The sequence below is a fragment of the Polyodon spathula genome, chromosome 4 (genome assembly GCF_017654505.1).
Source record: "Polyodon spathula isolate WHYD16114869_AA chromosome 4, ASM1765450v1, whole genome shotgun sequence".
NCBI lineage: Eukaryota > Metazoa > Chordata > Actinopteri > Acipenseriformes > Polyodontidae > Polyodon > Polyodon spathula.
In genome coordinates this window covers 31585378-31603115 of record NC_054537.1, presented here as the reverse complement: position 1 = coordinate 31603115, position 17738 = coordinate 31585378, and the positions used below count along the sequence as shown (strand labels likewise).

The 17738-nt window shown below is 35.6% G+C and overlaps 2 protein-coding genes across 2 annotated transcripts in view; both read right to left on the bottom strand.

Annotated features, from left to right (window-relative positions):
• LOC121314424 (GRB2-associated and regulator of MAPK protein 1-like) overlaps nucleotides 1-4100 on the bottom strand; it is a 62338-nt gene extending 58238 nt beyond the window's left edge. Inside the window, exons 1-2 of the mRNA XM_041247691.1 lie at nucleotides 3581-4100; nucleotides 168-308 (exon numbers count right to left, since the gene is read on the bottom strand). Of these exons, the coding sequence (XP_041103625.1) occupies nucleotides 168-308; nucleotides 3581-3701 (262 nt within the window). The 5' untranslated portion in view covers nucleotides 3702-4100. The remainder of the gene's footprint in view (nucleotides 1-167; nucleotides 309-3580) is intronic.
• Nucleotides 4101-5548: 1448 nt separating this feature from the next.
• On the bottom strand, nucleotides 5549-17593 carry LOC121314423 (ras-related protein Rab-10-like). Its single transcript, XM_041247689.1, has 6 exons — nucleotides 16991-17593; nucleotides 16009-16069; nucleotides 10881-11019; nucleotides 10442-10531; nucleotides 8400-8501; nucleotides 5549-8179 (listed from the first exon to the last, which is right to left on the bottom strand). Exons 1-6 carry the CDS (start codon nucleotides 17115-17117, stop codon nucleotides 8105-8107), a joined length of 594 nt encoding a protein of 197 aa, XP_041103623.1. The 5' UTR covers nucleotides 17118-17593; the 3' UTR covers nucleotides 5549-8104.
• Between the last annotated feature and the right edge of the window lie 145 nt (nucleotides 17594-17738).

Genomic DNA, 17738 nt, shown 5'->3' with positions numbered 1-17738 from the left:
GGAATTATTTAAATGTTTTATTTGTTTCGTTTTTTCTTTTAAATCAAAACATCAAAACACGCGTGCATAAAATTATATGGCAGGTAATTTTACAACTAAAAATGTATTTGCTTCGGGAACCACCTCAAAACATTACAGCTTGATGATGTAGTTTGTTCTTGACTTACCTCCATAATGTACTGGGATTTCTATTTTCGGGCCTATGACGTAGTGTCCCTCCTCCAAGCTGTGGGCAGTGATGGTAGTCCATTGCCGACACGAATGAAGCAGAATGTAGTCATTGTCTCGCAGCCCTTCTACTGACTCTCCTGTGAAGTAAAATTCTTTTAGTAATGAAATATTCAAAAATACATTTTGTTCATGCAGATTTAACAATGCACTACTCGTAACTATTCGGTTATTCTCAAGCATACAGATGCACCCATCCTTCAACTCTGAGTATGGGTCAATCAGGTCAAGCCCTTTGTCTGTCGTGATCATTATTCACAATCCCCCAAGTCCAAAGCTACCCCTGCTAATGCTAACCATAAAAAAAACTTGTATCATGTAATGAAATTCTTAAAGTGCACTCTTTAGTCCCGAAAAAATATTGTTTTCCAATCCCTTTTCTTTGATGGTTGCAAGTTCCAAAGACAGAGCATTCATTATTTTACCAAGTCATGCTTTTTCTGAAAATAAAATATAAAATTAGGTGTATATGCCATAAATCTTGAGGAAGAAAGGGATTTTTGTTTTAGTCATTTGAATCAATAAGCGAGACTACAATATTCAAGGGAATAGGATAGATGTGGCTCAGAATCTCGCTTTTAAGCCTGAAGGAAGCCGCTGTCCTGGGAGGTGAGACCTCTGACAGCTGTCACAGTACAACTGAGGCTGGGTGATGGGACCCCTCAACCCCACGAAAGGAGAAGTAGCTGCAAAGGAGGCAGAGTTGAGGAGGAGAAAAGTTTCAAGACATGCCTTTAAAGTAAAAATGTGGTATTTTTGTCACTATAGTAAAGATATATATATATATAATATATATATATATATATATATATATATATAACATTTTATTATGCTGGACTTGCAAGAGTGTTGGCATTCTAATACGAAACAAGATAGATTTTAAAGCCTAGATTATTCGTTTAAAATAAATGTGGCCTACTAGCTCCAGGTACTACACGATTAGAACATGCATTTCCAAAATCTAGAGAGGCATACAGTAGTACGATGACAGTATGATGACATCACAAATCCTCGGAAAAGAACGCTCCATTCTGGGTGCAAACAATCATTGTAAACATAGCCAATGTAAATGTCAACTACTTTAGGCAGACACAAGGTCACCTGTGTGAACTTATCACGATACTGTATGACTGAAACTGAATTCCACCAGTCCTGTAAATGTCAGTAAATGTTACTGACACCTATAATTTGGTATGTTGTATGCTGTAGAAGACCCCTATTATATGAGACCACTTTCAACCAGAAACAATGGTAGTCACATATAAATGATGTAACCGGTTGTAGGAAAGACTAACATTCATGACCAATAGCCAACCAATATTCCAAAATTGACTAATGACACTTTGACAGCTAGAGCTATGACCAGTGACGCAGACTTGTATAATCCCCCTTTTATGGGACTATAGATTGCACCAGTTTCCCTTTTTCAGGTAATCCTTTTCAACTGAAATAGAGCATCACTATTATGAATATACTTAACATCTTATTGGAGCTGCTCAGAAACCTATTGCCTCCTCCGCTCCAGCAACTGTTTCATCCTATGTGTTAATTACCTTGTTTCCACAGGACATCCAATGTCATTAGACCCATTACCAAAGGGTCCAAGAATAATGCTCTTTCAGCCACAAAGGTTGAAAAGCTCTGTTTTAGTCACATGCTGAAGAGAGTGTTAGCAGAATAAATTAGTATTTTCTTTGAAGACTACTGTAGGTTATAGTGTATGCAAGTTTATAAAAAGGTTGCAATGAAAATGTCTATAGAGCAGTAAGTAACGCCAGGACCAGGACACTTCCAACCTCCCACCTTTTAAGTACAAAAAAACAAACTGATGGTACACACAATGCTTCTTCAGGTTCACTTCAAGATTTAAGGATGTGTTTCCATGACAAATATGCATTTATTTGGATAATTACATAATAATAATAATAATAATAATAATAATAATAATAATAATAGCTATATAACTGATCTTTATGTGTAATATATCACATCAAAATACAAATATAAATATAAACGAACTGCCACTCTGGTCCTGATGCTAGAAGAATAGGAAGTTCAGATCTGGCACTTTGCCTATATATGGTAGGATGTCCTCGGCACAGAAAACAAATTCGTTGAACACAGAAGACGACAGTCAACCCCTCAGTGGAACGTCACGTCGAATAAATTTAATACGATGCTAAATTTAACATTGTTATGTTTTAATATATATATATATATATATATAATATATATATATATATATATATATATATATATATATATATATATACACACACACACACACACACACACAAAGAAGTACTGTTTAATCCTGGTTTGTGTGTTTTTTGGGTGGGGGGTTGGGTTTTTTTTTTTTTTTTTTTTTTTTTTTTTTTAATGTAGAGGTAGTGTCTAATATCTTAAAGTAATGACTCAAAAGCTTAATCATTGGTAAACAAACATACAAGTAGTAACAAAGCACAAGTTAAATAAAATAGGACAGCCCTCCTCTGCTTTCTGAAACAACACAATAAAGGGTGTTCTACCTGTTCACATATTCACAACAAAGCGAGCTGCCTTATTGTTTGGTGTTGCTAAAATCCTCTTCCAAAGCAGGTAACATTTACTGTACATCCAGTATAACAAACACTGCAATATATGACGCAGAGCTGCAATTCGTAGTTTGTTAACAACATACTTATTCACATGTTCATTTTTACTTGTATTCATACCTGGATGTCCAACATACTGCACTCAGAAAGTTAGATTGTAGCCGTGTTGAGATATCGCACTGCTACCCATATTTCAACAGTTCGTGGTTTACAGTTTAAATGGGGTTAGTTAACTAATGTAGGTATGTTAGAAAATGTAATACTGTTGCAGGGATGTGCTTTATATGTGACATATTATGTGTAGAATATCTGTAAACATTAATTTATTAGAGTTGCAGTTAGCAGAGCACAGTAGATACAGTAACAGTAATAGAGTTTAGTGTTGTTGTCTATTTGAATGTTTTGATAAAAGCCCTTCAACTGATGAAGCGCTTTTTAACCACTTATTAACCATTTGAAAATACAGAGCCTTCTGAAATTAACTCATTTCATTATCCTTTTTTTATTTTATTTTTTTGTCACAAGTACACGATTTTTCCACTAACTTAAACACTTCTATCCTGAACAATGCCTTTTAATATCACAAGTTTACAAGAAAAGGTGCTTATTTTCATCTCTCCCGTATTTTGTCAAAAATATTTGATCCATACTGCCCCATATTTTTTACTAGATCCATGAGTCTCTATATGTCATATGCCAGAGAACCACTTTGCGCCATGATAGCCAGTGCGACTGAACCCAAACCAAATGATCCTTACCGCTGTCCAGTTTGACTATCTGCGGCAATCGGTACGAGCTGACCAGTCGGTCCAGGGGCAGAGACGTCGCGCTCCATTTCACATCTTTGAGACTATTATAGAGCATTAACCCCGCGTCCATGGCTGCTCGCTGCTGACATTAACCCACTGCTATCTAACACTCATTTAGAGAAAGACATGGGCCCAGCATAGCGTCTCTGTTTCTATCCAGCTTATTCTGTTTCCAAGACTTCCAGGAGTTGTTATCCAGACTCGGTTGTCCCTGTTAACAGGAAACGCCATGGAATTACAGTGGGTAAAGAGTGTAAAATAAGGACGCCTGCGCAACAACTGGAGACACCGCCTCTCCTGCCATGCCACCGTACAGGCTGTTTACTTTCTCGCTCCACCCTCTGCTGACAGCCGGTTACTGGCACTACTGGTACATAAGGTTGGGACGTTCCCAGCCTATTGTAACAAAGCCACAATGTGTAGTTTGCAGAGATCCCAGAATACTGTTGGTACACAAATGATATTCCAAATTAAGACTCCCCCTCTCTTTTGTGTGTGTGTGTATGTGTGTGTGTATATATATACATAGAGAGAGAGAGAGAGAGAGAGAGAGAGAGAGAGAGAGAGAGAGAGAGAATATAAATTCCACCGTCACCGGGTCTAATGAAAGTAATCTGAAAAAAAAAAAAAAAAAAAAAAAAAGCATTTCACTCTGAGCTACATACATACAGTGTGCAATTCCTTTTTTTTTTTTTTTTTAATAACAAATGTACATCTAAAGTGTCATCATATTTAACAAACAGCCTTAAACTGTCCAGTGGCGTGATTTACCTTTAAAGTACTGTAGCGTACACAGGTGTAGTCAGCAGCAGGGCTGGTAGGTGACCTAATCACACACAGGGACATAAGCCCGATAAACTCTCCTTGTACAGCGGTATCGGCGCTGTGCGATGGTGGGAAAAGTACCCGATTTGCGACTGCCCTTCGCCTGTGTGTGGATTCCCTCGCCTTGTATGATGCGTTTATACAGTGTTGTAACAGATGGAATGTTTTAGCAAATTTAAGCGCTTAAGAAATGGTTTTCATTATCTCATAACCAATTAGAAGCCAGAATTCACATATTAAGCAGGGCACCTGACCTACAGCGAGAACGTAAAAACTTGTGAAAAGTCCATGCTTTTGGTCCATACCATTGGATAAGGGTTTTTCATGCGCCCAGTACAAATGTACAGTATGAGATGCTGGACCTGTTGATAGGGGTATGCATTATAAAAACACAATTGTAGAAGAGCGATTAAAAAGCCATTAGGTAGTGCTCCACTGTAACTCACTTCAGTAGTTTAAAGCTAGTATTTCTTTGCCAGTATAATATACCACAAACATCTTTACTGTAAGTGACTTCTTCCAAAGACTACAGGTAAAAATCAAAGTATGTAAAACAAAAGAAATAAAACAAAATATACTTGTCATAAAACTTCCGTAACTACTTTCAGTGTAAACACTGTGATGCACATAATTTAAACAAATATTAACAATTTACTTTAGAGTCTTCCTTTAGTCCTGGGCTATGTGCCAATGTTAACAATAACAGTGTAATGGTTGTCGGGATGCTTGTATTTTCTTTTTCTTTTTTTTTGCTTTATAAAACTACAGATTTCTTATGCAAGATCTCAATGTATGAATGATGGTTCTGAATGGCTGAAATCCTATACCGGTTTAAGCAGATGTGATTTGTTCATGCTTTACAGAAAGGTAAGACAGGTTATATAAAAAATAAAAAATAAAACATTTTGGCTTATTTATCTTACTGCTGCTTGTGCTCAACAACAACCTTTTATTATTATTATTATTATTATTATTATTATTATTATATTATTATTATTATTATTTTACATTTAATATTCAATACTAATAGTGTAAATTGAATCTAATAGTAATGACGGTGATGAACAGCAAACTAAATATGGTCATCTGGCTCTACTTTTAAGAATCTTGAATTTTAATGTTTAAGCTGTTCATAATCGTTTAATTCAAAAATCACACTTTTTAAAGCAGTAGTATTTTCTGCATTATACCATCGTTTACTCATAGGTGAGCTAAACATCCTCAAGATGTTGTGCATGTAATCATCAACTCTGTACTAGCTCAGGAAGTAAAATATCCTTTATCCACATGACGTTTATTATACAGCTGTCACATTTTAACCAGTGGCTCGTATAGAATGACACACTATGGCACCTGTCAATGCCAATCCCATGTCAGTTATTCTTTACTATGGTTTCCAGAGCAGAGGATGAAACAGAAACAAAAAAATGGAGGATGAAATCAAAGTATTTGCGTAAGACTTTTCACACTATCGTAATGTATCAATCTGTTTGTACCACTGAATCACAGATAAATGAGAAATAATGAGGAGTGGTATCTGTTGTGAACTTTCAAAGTTACTGATGGGGAACCAAAGCAGCCACTGTGTTGTTGATTGTGGTGAACTCTTGTCAAATAATTAGATGATGCCATCACATTTTTTTTGTGAGAAAACCGGTTACAATGGGGTAGGCTTCTGCTTTACAACAACCATTAGGATTGCACATGGTTACTGGTACACCTGCTGGAAACACTGGTACTTGAATTGAAAAAGGTTGAATCCCACTGGTTTAGATCAATTGAACAGATCCCCTTTGTTCCTTTTGAAATAACAGTAATCTGTTTGCCATCTGATAACCTACTATCACCCCTTGATCAAAGTCCCATCATGACAGAAACCAAGAACCAAGGAGATTCAGTGTAATTTATTAAGGATTACATCACGCTGGAAATTGCAGTCTCAGTTGTATAGGAGACAGTTACTTTACAAATTGCAGACTTTTTTTTTATTCAACTCATGCTGTATGTTGAATTGTATATGAACCGTAGTCTGCTTTTTTTTTCCTAGACAGCACACGATTCAATAGTTAGACGAAGTTCATTCACAAAAAAAGTACAGTGTTATAAATGTGGTTTTCCAGATTAACCACCACATAATTTTAAAGTACCCGTTATACATTATGTAAACTTTTGCTGTGGACCAAACTTTAGTAATTTGCTTATTTCTGAGCATCAGCCATTTTCATAGAACTACGAAAGACACAGGGATATTTAGGACATCTTGTAAAATACTTTTGAACACAGGATCAAAGTGCTTGAATGAAACTTGAGCCTTTTACTAAAAACCTGCCATTGGCAAGTTATCTTCTTTCACCTGATACCTGCACTCAGCTATCATTTCAAACAAAGAAACCACAAGATAGCTTTCTCTTTTTTTTGCCAACTAAGTATTTTTTTAAAGTAGATATTTTGTTTAAAGAACATTTTGTTAAAGTTTTTTTTTTTTTTTTTTAAGTACAGGACAATCACATATCTTTGATTTGCATACTATGACAATAAACAAATGAAGGTATTGTAAACTTAATTGATTTAAAGTAGAATTGTATTATCTGGGTAAATAAACACTTCTTTAAAAATACACTGTGGGATTTATAGAAAGAAACACAGGAAAGAGAAACAAACACTGACTAATGACAAACACTGTACACATAAACAAAACAAAGTATCTAATCTTTAAACTAAACATTTGGGAATTGTATTTGGTAACTGTATTAACTGAGACAGAATAAATGACCAATGTTAATACATTACATTTAAAGTAGTGGGGACCTCACCAGGTTGTATCTAGTATTGCACCTGTAACAGTAGGTGGTGTTAATTCATCCTAATAGCCTGCTTTTAAATATATTTACAAGAAAGATGCGCGTATGTTTTTAAAATGAAAATGCAGCTTTTTATTCAAAGAAATGTAACTGATTATGGATGGGCTGCAAAATGAAAACAGCAGTATAAAATATAGATATTGTGATTTTTATGTGATCTAAATGTGAGTTTCACGTGGAAACTTATGTATTATTTTGTAGAACAACATGTTTTCATCCATCGTGAATATGTCTGATCAAAGTGCTAATTAACTTGTTTTAAAAAGGGTGTGGGATCATTACTAAGGACACTTATAACCATATATGGGCAAGAACAATTGTACGATTCAGTAAAACCAGATTGTTCTATGCTGATATTGGTTTCCTTTACAGTCTAGAACAATTTCATGACTGTCAGAATAACAAAATAGCATGAGTTAAATTCAGAGACCAGTCAATGTGGAATACACAGAATTGCAATAGTAACAGATGTAATAGTCAAGCAGAATATAAAGGAGAGGTAAAATGAAAACAAAAAATACATTATAATAAAAATATTTGAAAATATCTTCCAAATATAACCATATATGCAGTGACCCCAGTAACTACAGACCAATCAGTTTAACATCTCCAACATGCAAAGTGATGAAAGAGGCTTAAAGACCACCAAAAATAATATAACAGGAGATGACAGATCTTGAATATATATATAATTTGGTGGTTTTATATATATATAACCTGAGCTATACAAAGCTTCAAGGATACTTTTTTTGACAGAGGCATTGTCCTGTTCTTCAGAAAGAGTTTATCATCTGCTACAACATTTTTTCTTTTCTGTTTTTTTAAGGTTGACCACATCAGTCCTTTGACCGTAGATATAATTCTGTATGGAAAAGAAACATAAATAAATGACCTCTTCACATGATTCTGTATTTACAGTACAAGTTTCTGAAATTCTCCTGAATGGAAATACTGATCTCTCAGTGTTAGTCACAGTTATGTGTTAGTTCTTCTCTTTTTCTTATTGCCCACTGCAAGTTATTTTTTTTATAAGTTCTAAATACAGTTGATCAAATGCTACATTCTTTAGTGCTAAAACTTACCTTGTTCATTATATCTTGCACAAGAGCCAAAAAAGCCTTTTCAATATTTACATTATCTTTAGCACTTGTCTCAAAGAACCTCACTCCATGCTCCCAGGCAAGCTGTAAAACAAAGTCTCTTGATTAGTTTGCCTTGTTTTTACTGACCTTTTCCTTGATGACCAGTAACATAAACTTTGGACAAACTGCCACTGTCATTCTGCTCACTAATTTGTGACACGATGGTTAGTGGGCATTCTGTGTTAGTATATTGTATGCACAATGTTGATCTAATTCATAACCTCAAGCTTTCTGTTAATCAGTGAGTGTGAGAGAGGAATTGAAAGGACCTGTTTCTTAGGTCGCCATTAGTTGCTATTACTGGTGTTGCTCGGTTGGAAGTGGACTGTACTTAATTATTAAGAATACAGATTTCCTGAAAACTAAGAAAAACATACAGAGCCGTGTGGATTGTAAACAAAGGAAGGCGGTTACATTAGTGGCAGCTGTGGGATTGACTATACTTTCACATAATTTACTTTTGTAGGACAGTACAGGCAATTTACAAACTGAACTATTTTCTGAACTGGAAAATAAATATTGTTATTATTAGTATTTAGCAGGCCTTTATCCAAGATGACTTACACAGACTAGGGTGTGTGAACTATGCATCACCTGCAGAACTACTTACAACATCAACAAGTCGGTGAGTGAGCTGGGATTTGAACCGGGGACCTCCTGGTTACAAGTCCTTTTCTTTAAACATTGGACCACAAATATGCGAATATTTGAACTTTTTTTTTTTGACATGTATTCAGGTACAAAAAAAATCAGATGTTCGTATTTGCTAGAAATGACAAAAACACCTTGCACTTATTTACCACCTCACCAGAAGTTGCGCAAATGCAAGAGCTCTGTGATATGTGACATATATATATATATATATATATATATATATATATATATATATATATATATATATATATATATATATATTACACACACAGTGTGTGTGTGTGTGTGTGTGTGTGTGTGTGTGTGTGTGTATATATATATATATATATATATATATATATATATATATATATATATATAATAGGATCAACACAGCAGCTCTTGAGCCACCATTTAAAAGTTTTAGACAGCAAAAAGTAAACAAACCAGATTATGCACGCGCACAAACAGTGATCTCTATGGAAGGCCATCTGGGTTAAAAATGCGTTGTGCTTTAGAGCGAGTTGATGTGTTGCTAAAACTGTTTACATAAGGTGCGTGAAGTGTTTAATTTAATTTTTTTATTTTTTTATTTTTTTACATTCTGATAATTTTTTTAACTTTTAAATTGCATTTCCTTCCTCAAGATGGCTTCCCAGGTACCCGCATGAACCTCTCACAACTACATTTCTCATCATCCTCTTGCTCACTGGTAAATCCATCTCAGTTACATACGTGAGCAGGAGGACAATGGGAAATGTAGTTCTCAGAGGTCCATGCAGGTACATGGGAAGCCATCTTGACGCAGGGAATGCAATTTAAAAGTTTAAAAAAACATAAACAATTGTAGCAACACAACGGAACATGCAGTGTCAACTTTATATACTATTTATTTTAGGAATAAACAAAACAACATTTAGCTTGAACTGCTACTTGGCATTCTTTGTTTTGTAGTTAATTCACTGGGGTACAGTAAGGCCGACACAATGTATTCTTTACTCCTGGGATACTTTTCTACTTTAATGTGTTACACAGTGTAACGTCTTGCTGTCAAATAAAGGCACACACACAGGGGCCACGCCCACTGCCTCTGCTGCTATGCTGTCTCTGTCTGCGTTCTGAGCAATATAATGGCTTTTATTACTTAAAAACAAAGATATTTAAAATTATGAGCGAATATTCAACATGAAAATCCTGCATTCGTCCCAGCACTAAAAAGAACTGGTAGTAACTGTGAACAAAAACAAACCATCCCCAGCATTATGTCGTATCAGATGGACTGGATTATGCTTATCTTTCTTTGTGCACGTGTAAATTGTGAGACTGTAATAAACATTCTGTTAACCTACCTTCTCTCCTTTTTCTTTAGAGATGATTCGTTTTTCTTCCAAGTCACACTTGTTTCCTAAAATGACTCTGTCAACATCTTCACCTGCATTCTAACAAAAAAACAAAAACAGAATTCATGCACAGATTTTATCAGACTAAAACTATCACACATCCAGTGTAATTCAAGATGTTTCTAAATGAGCAAACTGCTATAAAGCTGTGCAATGGCTAACCAGTTAGGTTAATTGCAAAAATATATTTTTGGAGCTCCTGAAATGTTTTACTGGCAACCAATAATGTAGAAGTCTCTCCTATTTATCCACAATGTAGGGGTTGAAAAAACAGTGACAACGTGAGCAAGTCTGCCTTGAACTAAAGGAGGATACAGCACTGTCTAACCTATTAAAACATATCTTATGTAGCAACGATACAAGTTACCAAAATGCTTATTGTTCTCACCGCGTCAACATCTTTCATCCATCCAACAACATTTTCAAAGCTCAATGAATTTGTGATGTCATAGATAATTAACAGCCCATGGGCTCCTCGGAAATAACGAGTTGATATGGTGTGGAAACGCTCTTGCCCAGCTGTATCCCTGGCAAAAGAACAAAGGAAACAATAAAGCTTAAAACACACTCATGTGCAAATTGTCAGCCCTCTATGTTCCTCAGACAAGAGTGGACTGATCCCCTCTAGTGACCAAATGTGGGACAACATCTATCTATGAAAATGTGATTGCATCAGACCAGGTGTCAATTACAATTAAAATTACGGCAGAATTGTTTGCTGAAATTACTATTACAATATTCTTTTGTTCAATTACAGTTACAATTATGCTGCAGTAATAGCAAATATAATTATAATTACACAAAAAAGTTACAGAAACAACTGCACACATTAACAGGTTTATTCTGTTCTACCAAGCAGTAATCACAGGTACAAATACAGAAACATCCTATATAACGTTTTTTTTCATACAAATGGTTTCTTTAAAAGTGGTTGAAAATATAAGACGAATGTTCGCTCACTGCAAAACACAACATGGAACTGTGAACCTTGGAAAAGTGTGTGATTGAATTGTAATTGAGCAATGCTATGGTAATTACAATTACAATTATGCAGGTGTGCTAAGGTTCAATTCCAATTCAAATTCTAATTGCATTGTAATAAATTAGAAATTACACAATTATAATTGAACCCTAACCCCAGGTCTGCATTGCATCTTCCAAAATATTATGAAGATGAAAGTATTAGGTCAAGTGATGCATTATGTCTATCTAATAGGGGGAGAACACAGTGAAAGCTTTTATATTTTCCAATTAAATATTTTTTCTTGGTTTTCAACCATTCCTTTTGTTTCACAGACGATGTACACTGTAAGTGTATGCTTAAGGAAGTGCTTGAATGCAAAACACAACATCCAGTATACATATCTGCATTGGACAGTAGACAGCTATAAATTACTAGTGTTAAAATGCAAATAATCTCCAGTCTTTTATGATTTAGGTCAAGGGTTACAAAACTGTGGCCCGAGGCCCAAAAGTGGTCCGCAAAGCAGTCCTGAGTGTATTTTTTTAATATATACACAGCATACCTGTCAACATTGGGTTTTCAAAATACGAGAGCTTTTTTAAACTGAAATCTGATATCTGTCAACTTTTGAAAAATCAGGGGGGGAGGGGGGTACCTTTTTTACTGTTTCCCCTGTAGAGGGGGGGGGGGGGGGGTGCTGCAGGTGCTTGGCTAAGTATGTGAACTTGCCTTGTGCACTGAATGCATGCCTGCCACAGGGCTCTCCTGCATCCTAAACCCTGCTATGTACAGACAGGGATTGCAGTAACCACACACCGCACATGAATTTTGTAGACATTAAAGGTTTTCTGATATAAGTGGGTTTAACAGAAAAATGCGGAAGAAAATCTGTCCTGGGAGATGTCCGGGAGAAGGGTCCAAAATACGGGCATGTAGATCATACTGTCTTTGACATTAGAAATATATTGCAAATGTCGTGGATATTGTATATTTTAACAGAAAGCTAAATTGAATTAACTTTAATCTAATTTGTCTAGCTTTGCCTAGCAATACCGATCGATCTAACACCTTGAATGTATCAGGCACTCCGGAAACAAAAGGCTAATCAAACACATCTGTGAGATTGAATTACTTAGTCTAGTGAGAGAAAGGGAGAAAAATGACTTTGTTTAAAGACTTGAAGATTTAAGACAAATGTCACATCATATTGATTTAAAACCACTACGAGTACAAGATGCAAACAAAAAGTTATGCACTTTTTAAAAGCTTCCCCTTTCCAGATTATGATAATGAACTAAATCAGACAGAGGAAGGAGGGGAGCGATCAATCAAGGTTTCAAGCCCATTCAGGCACAAGCTAGCCAATCGGAGCATGTGGCAGGAAATTCAAACCATCTCTTTGTTTGAAAAGTATAAAAGCCGGCTGTAAACATTAGTTCTTGGCCCCTCTGATCTCCTGACCACTCCGCTGAGCCCCTCTGATCTCCTTACTGCTCATCTGAGCTCCTCTGATTGTTAGATGCCCACCCTTCGGATCACCTGATCTGCTCCCTGACCTCTGGCTACCGGCTACCTGTTGGCTGCTCTGTCAGATTCTAAGAAATTACAAGACTGCACCTGGAGCCATCAGCTCTCAGTATCATAAGAGCATAAGAAAGTTTACAAACCATTCAGCCCATCTTGCTCATTTGGTTGTTAGTAGTTTATTGATCCCAGAATCTCATCAAGCAGCTTCTTGAAGAATCCCAGGGTGTCAACTTCAACAACATTACTGGGGATTTGGTTCCAGCACCTCACAATTCTCTGTATAAAAAAGTGCCTCCTATTTTCTGTTCTGAATGCCCCTTTATCTATCCAACTAGGTCAGGGGCCTTGTTACAGTGACAGTGTGTATTTCTTTGGCAAATTGTTGTTTAAAACTTTAGTTCTCATTGTAATGCTTTTAATGTGATATTAATTGTGAAACTGTTTTGTGTGATTTTGTTGCATGCTTAGTTAATACCATCTTTCTAAGAAGAGATTTCCAGTTTTGAGACATTCACTCATGTTGAACAAACGCGATTTATGAACTTTGAACAGTCTGGAGTGCAGTCTTTTTTTTGGCTTGTTGTAACATGTAAATCCACCATGGTTTTCAGAGAGCGATATTGAAAACAGGCTTGTACATTATAATAAGACACAGCTTACTGTGGAGGTCCCATTGAGGTCCTGAGAGCGTTACCCCGACAATCGAAGGTATCTCTTTATCACCTACAGTTTTTGGAGGTCCTTTAATTTATTGTTTTTGAGACTATACTAACTGTCCACAATAGTACCTAAAGGAGACACCCGGTGAATACTGAAGAGTTGACAGGTCTGACACAGTTGTAGTCAAAAGTTTACACACCCCAATGAAAATGTATAATTTCTAGAAATTTCTCGAAATCAAATTATTACAGGAAAAATCTTTTGTAGCAAAAGTTTTGTTTTTCTGGATGAGGTACAAGAAAAAAGTTACAAGACATAGATGTCTACAATTATTTTGCAAAACTCAAAAAATGCTAATACAGAAGTATTCATACCCTGACAAGGAAAATTAAATTAATAGCTAGTTGAAGCATATTTAGCAATAATAACCTCTTTTACGCTATTAGGATATTTGTCAATTAGCTTTTGGCATGATTCTTTAGCGATTTATGACAAATTTTCAATGCAAAATTGTTCCAGTTCATTCAAATTCAAAGGACTACTCCTGTGCACAGCCTTCTTCAACTCTTACCAAAGATTCTCAATCGGATTTAGATTGGGACTTTGACTAGGCCATACCAGAACCTTGATTTTATTCTTCTTTAACCATTCTGAAGTAGATTTTGATGTGTGCTTTAGATCATTGTTGTGTTGGAAAGTCCAGTTGTGCTTTAAACCAAGTTCTGTAGCGGAGAGTTTCAGATGATTGGCCATTATCTTTTGGTATGCTATGGAATCCATTTTTACCAAGCATTGGAACACATAACAGTGCCATAAGAGGAAAAACAGTCCCATAGAAGGATATTACCAGCTCCATGCTTGACAGTAGGTATGGTGTTCTTTTCTTTGTTTGTCTCACCTGACTTTCTCCAAATGTAACGACTATCAGCTTGACCAAATAGCTCAATTTGTGTTTCATCACTCCACAAAACCTTTGACCAAAACTAATATCCATCATTCAAATGCTGTTTTGCAAATTTTAAGTAATTGTCCTTGTGATGTTTTCCTAAGAGTGGCTTTTTCCTTTGCCTGCGACCATTGAGACCTTCACCATGCAATACTCGACCTATGGTTGAAATGGAAACCCCAGTCCCACCTGCAGCCAATTCACTTTGAATATCTTTGGCTGTCAATCTCAGATTGTTATTAACCTTCCTCACAATTCTTCTACTTGTTCTTGGTGAAAGAACCTTCTTTCTTTCAGACTGAGGGAGCGTTGTGACAGTATCATAAGTCTTGCACTTCTTGATAATAGAAACAATAGTTGAAATTGAATTGAGATACTGAAATTATTGTACATCTTCTTGAATCCTTCTCCAGCTTTATGACAAGAAATCATGTTCTGCCTAAGGTCTTCAGATAGCTCTTTACTTTTCCCCACATTGACTTATTGGTAATGACAGCAATCATCCTATGCCTAACCCTTTTATACTCTCTAAGAATGTTCACCTACAATCCAGCATTTTCTAGAATTAGGTTCTGCATTATGTTGTGGAAATTCTAATAAAAGGAAGAGAGACTGCGAGTTCCAAACACACAGGCCTTTATTTCTTAAGTTTGCAAACTGAGAACACTCTCAACACACAGGGTGCTAGATAATCATCGAGTAGTGTCCCAACATACAGAGTTGGATCAGTTTCTTATATACCTTAAAACTGTCAGTAAAGCAGAGGGATAGTCAATGATGATTCAGATATTAGCATATAAGGGAAACAATTTATAACTATGCATACGTGGCATACAGCTAAGCAACCAAATAACAGAATGGCTGTTTTGTGTGTATAGTTAAAAAAAGACACGTCTGGCTCATCCTATTATCCATTGTCTCACAGCTGCAGCTGCAATGTAGGCAAAACATTTGCTACAGAATATTTTTCCTAAAATTCTTTGTTTTTCTAGAAATTATAAATTTCCATTGGAGTTTGTACACTTTTGACTACAACTGTATATGTAAAGGCCAGCAATGGTGGAAACAGAGGCTACTTTCCATTGCAAGATTTTACCATGAGTTAGTCACACCTTCGCATATTTACACAGTAGCAGAGATGTCTCCTCTCAAAAGAAAAAGCATTGAATAGCTGACTTTTCATGTAAATTATCACCCAAAAATAAATCCATAGATTGCATTTCCGTAAGCTTAAATAATTATTTGAAGTAATTCGTAACATTGTGAAACTGCCTGGCATCACTATATTAATACAGTTTACACCAAAACAAGCACCTGTTATGTGTTATACAGACCTCATGTAAAAACACATTCATCGTTCCCACAGGGGAGGACCTATCAAGATGAGTTAGCAGTCTAAGCTTTTTACCAGAAACTTACCAGATCTGAAGTTTAATGAATTTGTCATTTAAGTGTAAAGTCTTCACCTTGAAATCAATCCCTAAGGATAAAAAAATTGAAGGTGTTAAAACTGCTGATTCATAATGTAACTGCCTGTAAGTGTACAGTACTTACCATCTGTTCATATGTTCAGTTGACTGTCTAACTTTGTTTCTTATGTAACTGTGTACAATAGAAATAGCAAAGAAAGTAGACATAAACTGCTGCATTGTTAAAGATGCAGTGCTCCCTACTGCTATGTATTTACTTTTTAACTTTAAGAAGGTAGTTTGTTATGCTTCCATATTTGTTTCATGGATGGATATACGACTCCCATGTATAGCAGTTCTACCCATTCATGGTCTTACTATGAGTTTAATGATACCCATCTGAGCTTGTTCCCAATAAACTAAGGGTAATCAAATTTGTAGCAAAACCCCTAATGGGTGAAACTGCTATGCAATAGGAGTCTTATTTCCATCTCTTTGTTTTTGTGAGACATTGTATTGTATTGTATGTTTTATTCCCAGACTGAAAACTGAGAGGCCATCATGCCTATAGATGATGGAAGTAGTAAAAGTAAGAAAGCCGTTACATTCAAAGAGTGGCCATAAAGCTTGAACTAGAGAGGATGCTTGTGTGACTGCATACAAATTGTACATACTCTTAAGCTCAATAAAACTGGTAAAACTATTTCCTGAAAAAACAGAGCGAATTGAAGGAAGAGTGAAGTAAACATTCACAAAGGCATTTCGGCGTACAGGTGAACACTATAACAGCTGATTTAATACATTATTATTATTATTATTATTATTATTATTATTATTATTATTATGCAAAACAAATCTGTTTGAATATAGAAAAACACCAGATAAACATCGAACTGAATCTGAAGATTACTCACAGTGTATATTTTTATTTTTATTTTTTATTTTTTTAGATACCGGTACAGTATACAGTTAATGTTAATTCCTGGACTTACCAATTGTAGACACGTAGGAATGATGAAAGCTGTTATCGATATATCTTTGCAGGACGCAGGTCTTCCCAACCAAAGCGTCTCCAACCAAAATAATCTTCAATAACAAAAAATCTGACGTTTCATCCATGCCCCATCTCTGACCTCCCCAAACTCAAGCAAGGCGACTGTTTGTATCACAATACGTATATACTGTATTAATATTTTTCATTTTGTGGATACATTTTAAATGAATTGAGAGTCATTTTAAAAGTACCCACTGTTTTTATACAAATAAAAACGACACTTTTATAATGTTAGATCTTTCAATTTCAGTTCTCCAACTATTCATTACTTCTGTAGCGAAGCAAATGTGAAAGTAACATATATCAACCTATTTAAGAACATGCAGAAGCCTCCCGTCCCGATTATATAACATGCTATTTAATTATCTACTTCTGATGTCGGTTATTGATTTTGCATACGGTGTACTCCGTACTCCCTTCTCAACTGCTTTCTTTGCGCTCTCCAATTGCATTAACTTCCTGGGTTTCAGTGCTCTGCTGCCGGTTGGGTAACACAGCAACACATCACAGACAGAAATAAAACACACCTACTTTTGAAACGTTGTTTGTTCGTTTTTTTGTGATGTGTGTGTGTGAACGCCTTCATAAATGCCACTTCCAAATAAAAACACAATACTGACACAAAACTAGTGCATGCTGGTCAAAGCTGGTAGTTTTCACTTTTTTTTTTTTTTTTTTTTTTAATT

Excerpts from the sequence above, each read along its gene's own strand:
- LOC121314423 (XM_041247689.1), bottom strand. The coding sequence starts at position 17,117 with ATGGATGAAACGTCAGATTTTTTGTTATTGAAGATTATTTTGGTTGGA. Across the intron at positions 16,070-16,990 it reads TTCCTACGTGTCTACAATTG|GGATTGATTTCAAGGTGAAG; the intron begins GTAAGTCCAGGA and ends TTTTATCCTTAG. Across the intron at positions 8,180-8,399 it reads TGCAAGATATAATGAACAAG|AATTATATCTACGGTCAAAG; the intron begins GTAAGTTTTAGC and ends TTTTCCATACAG.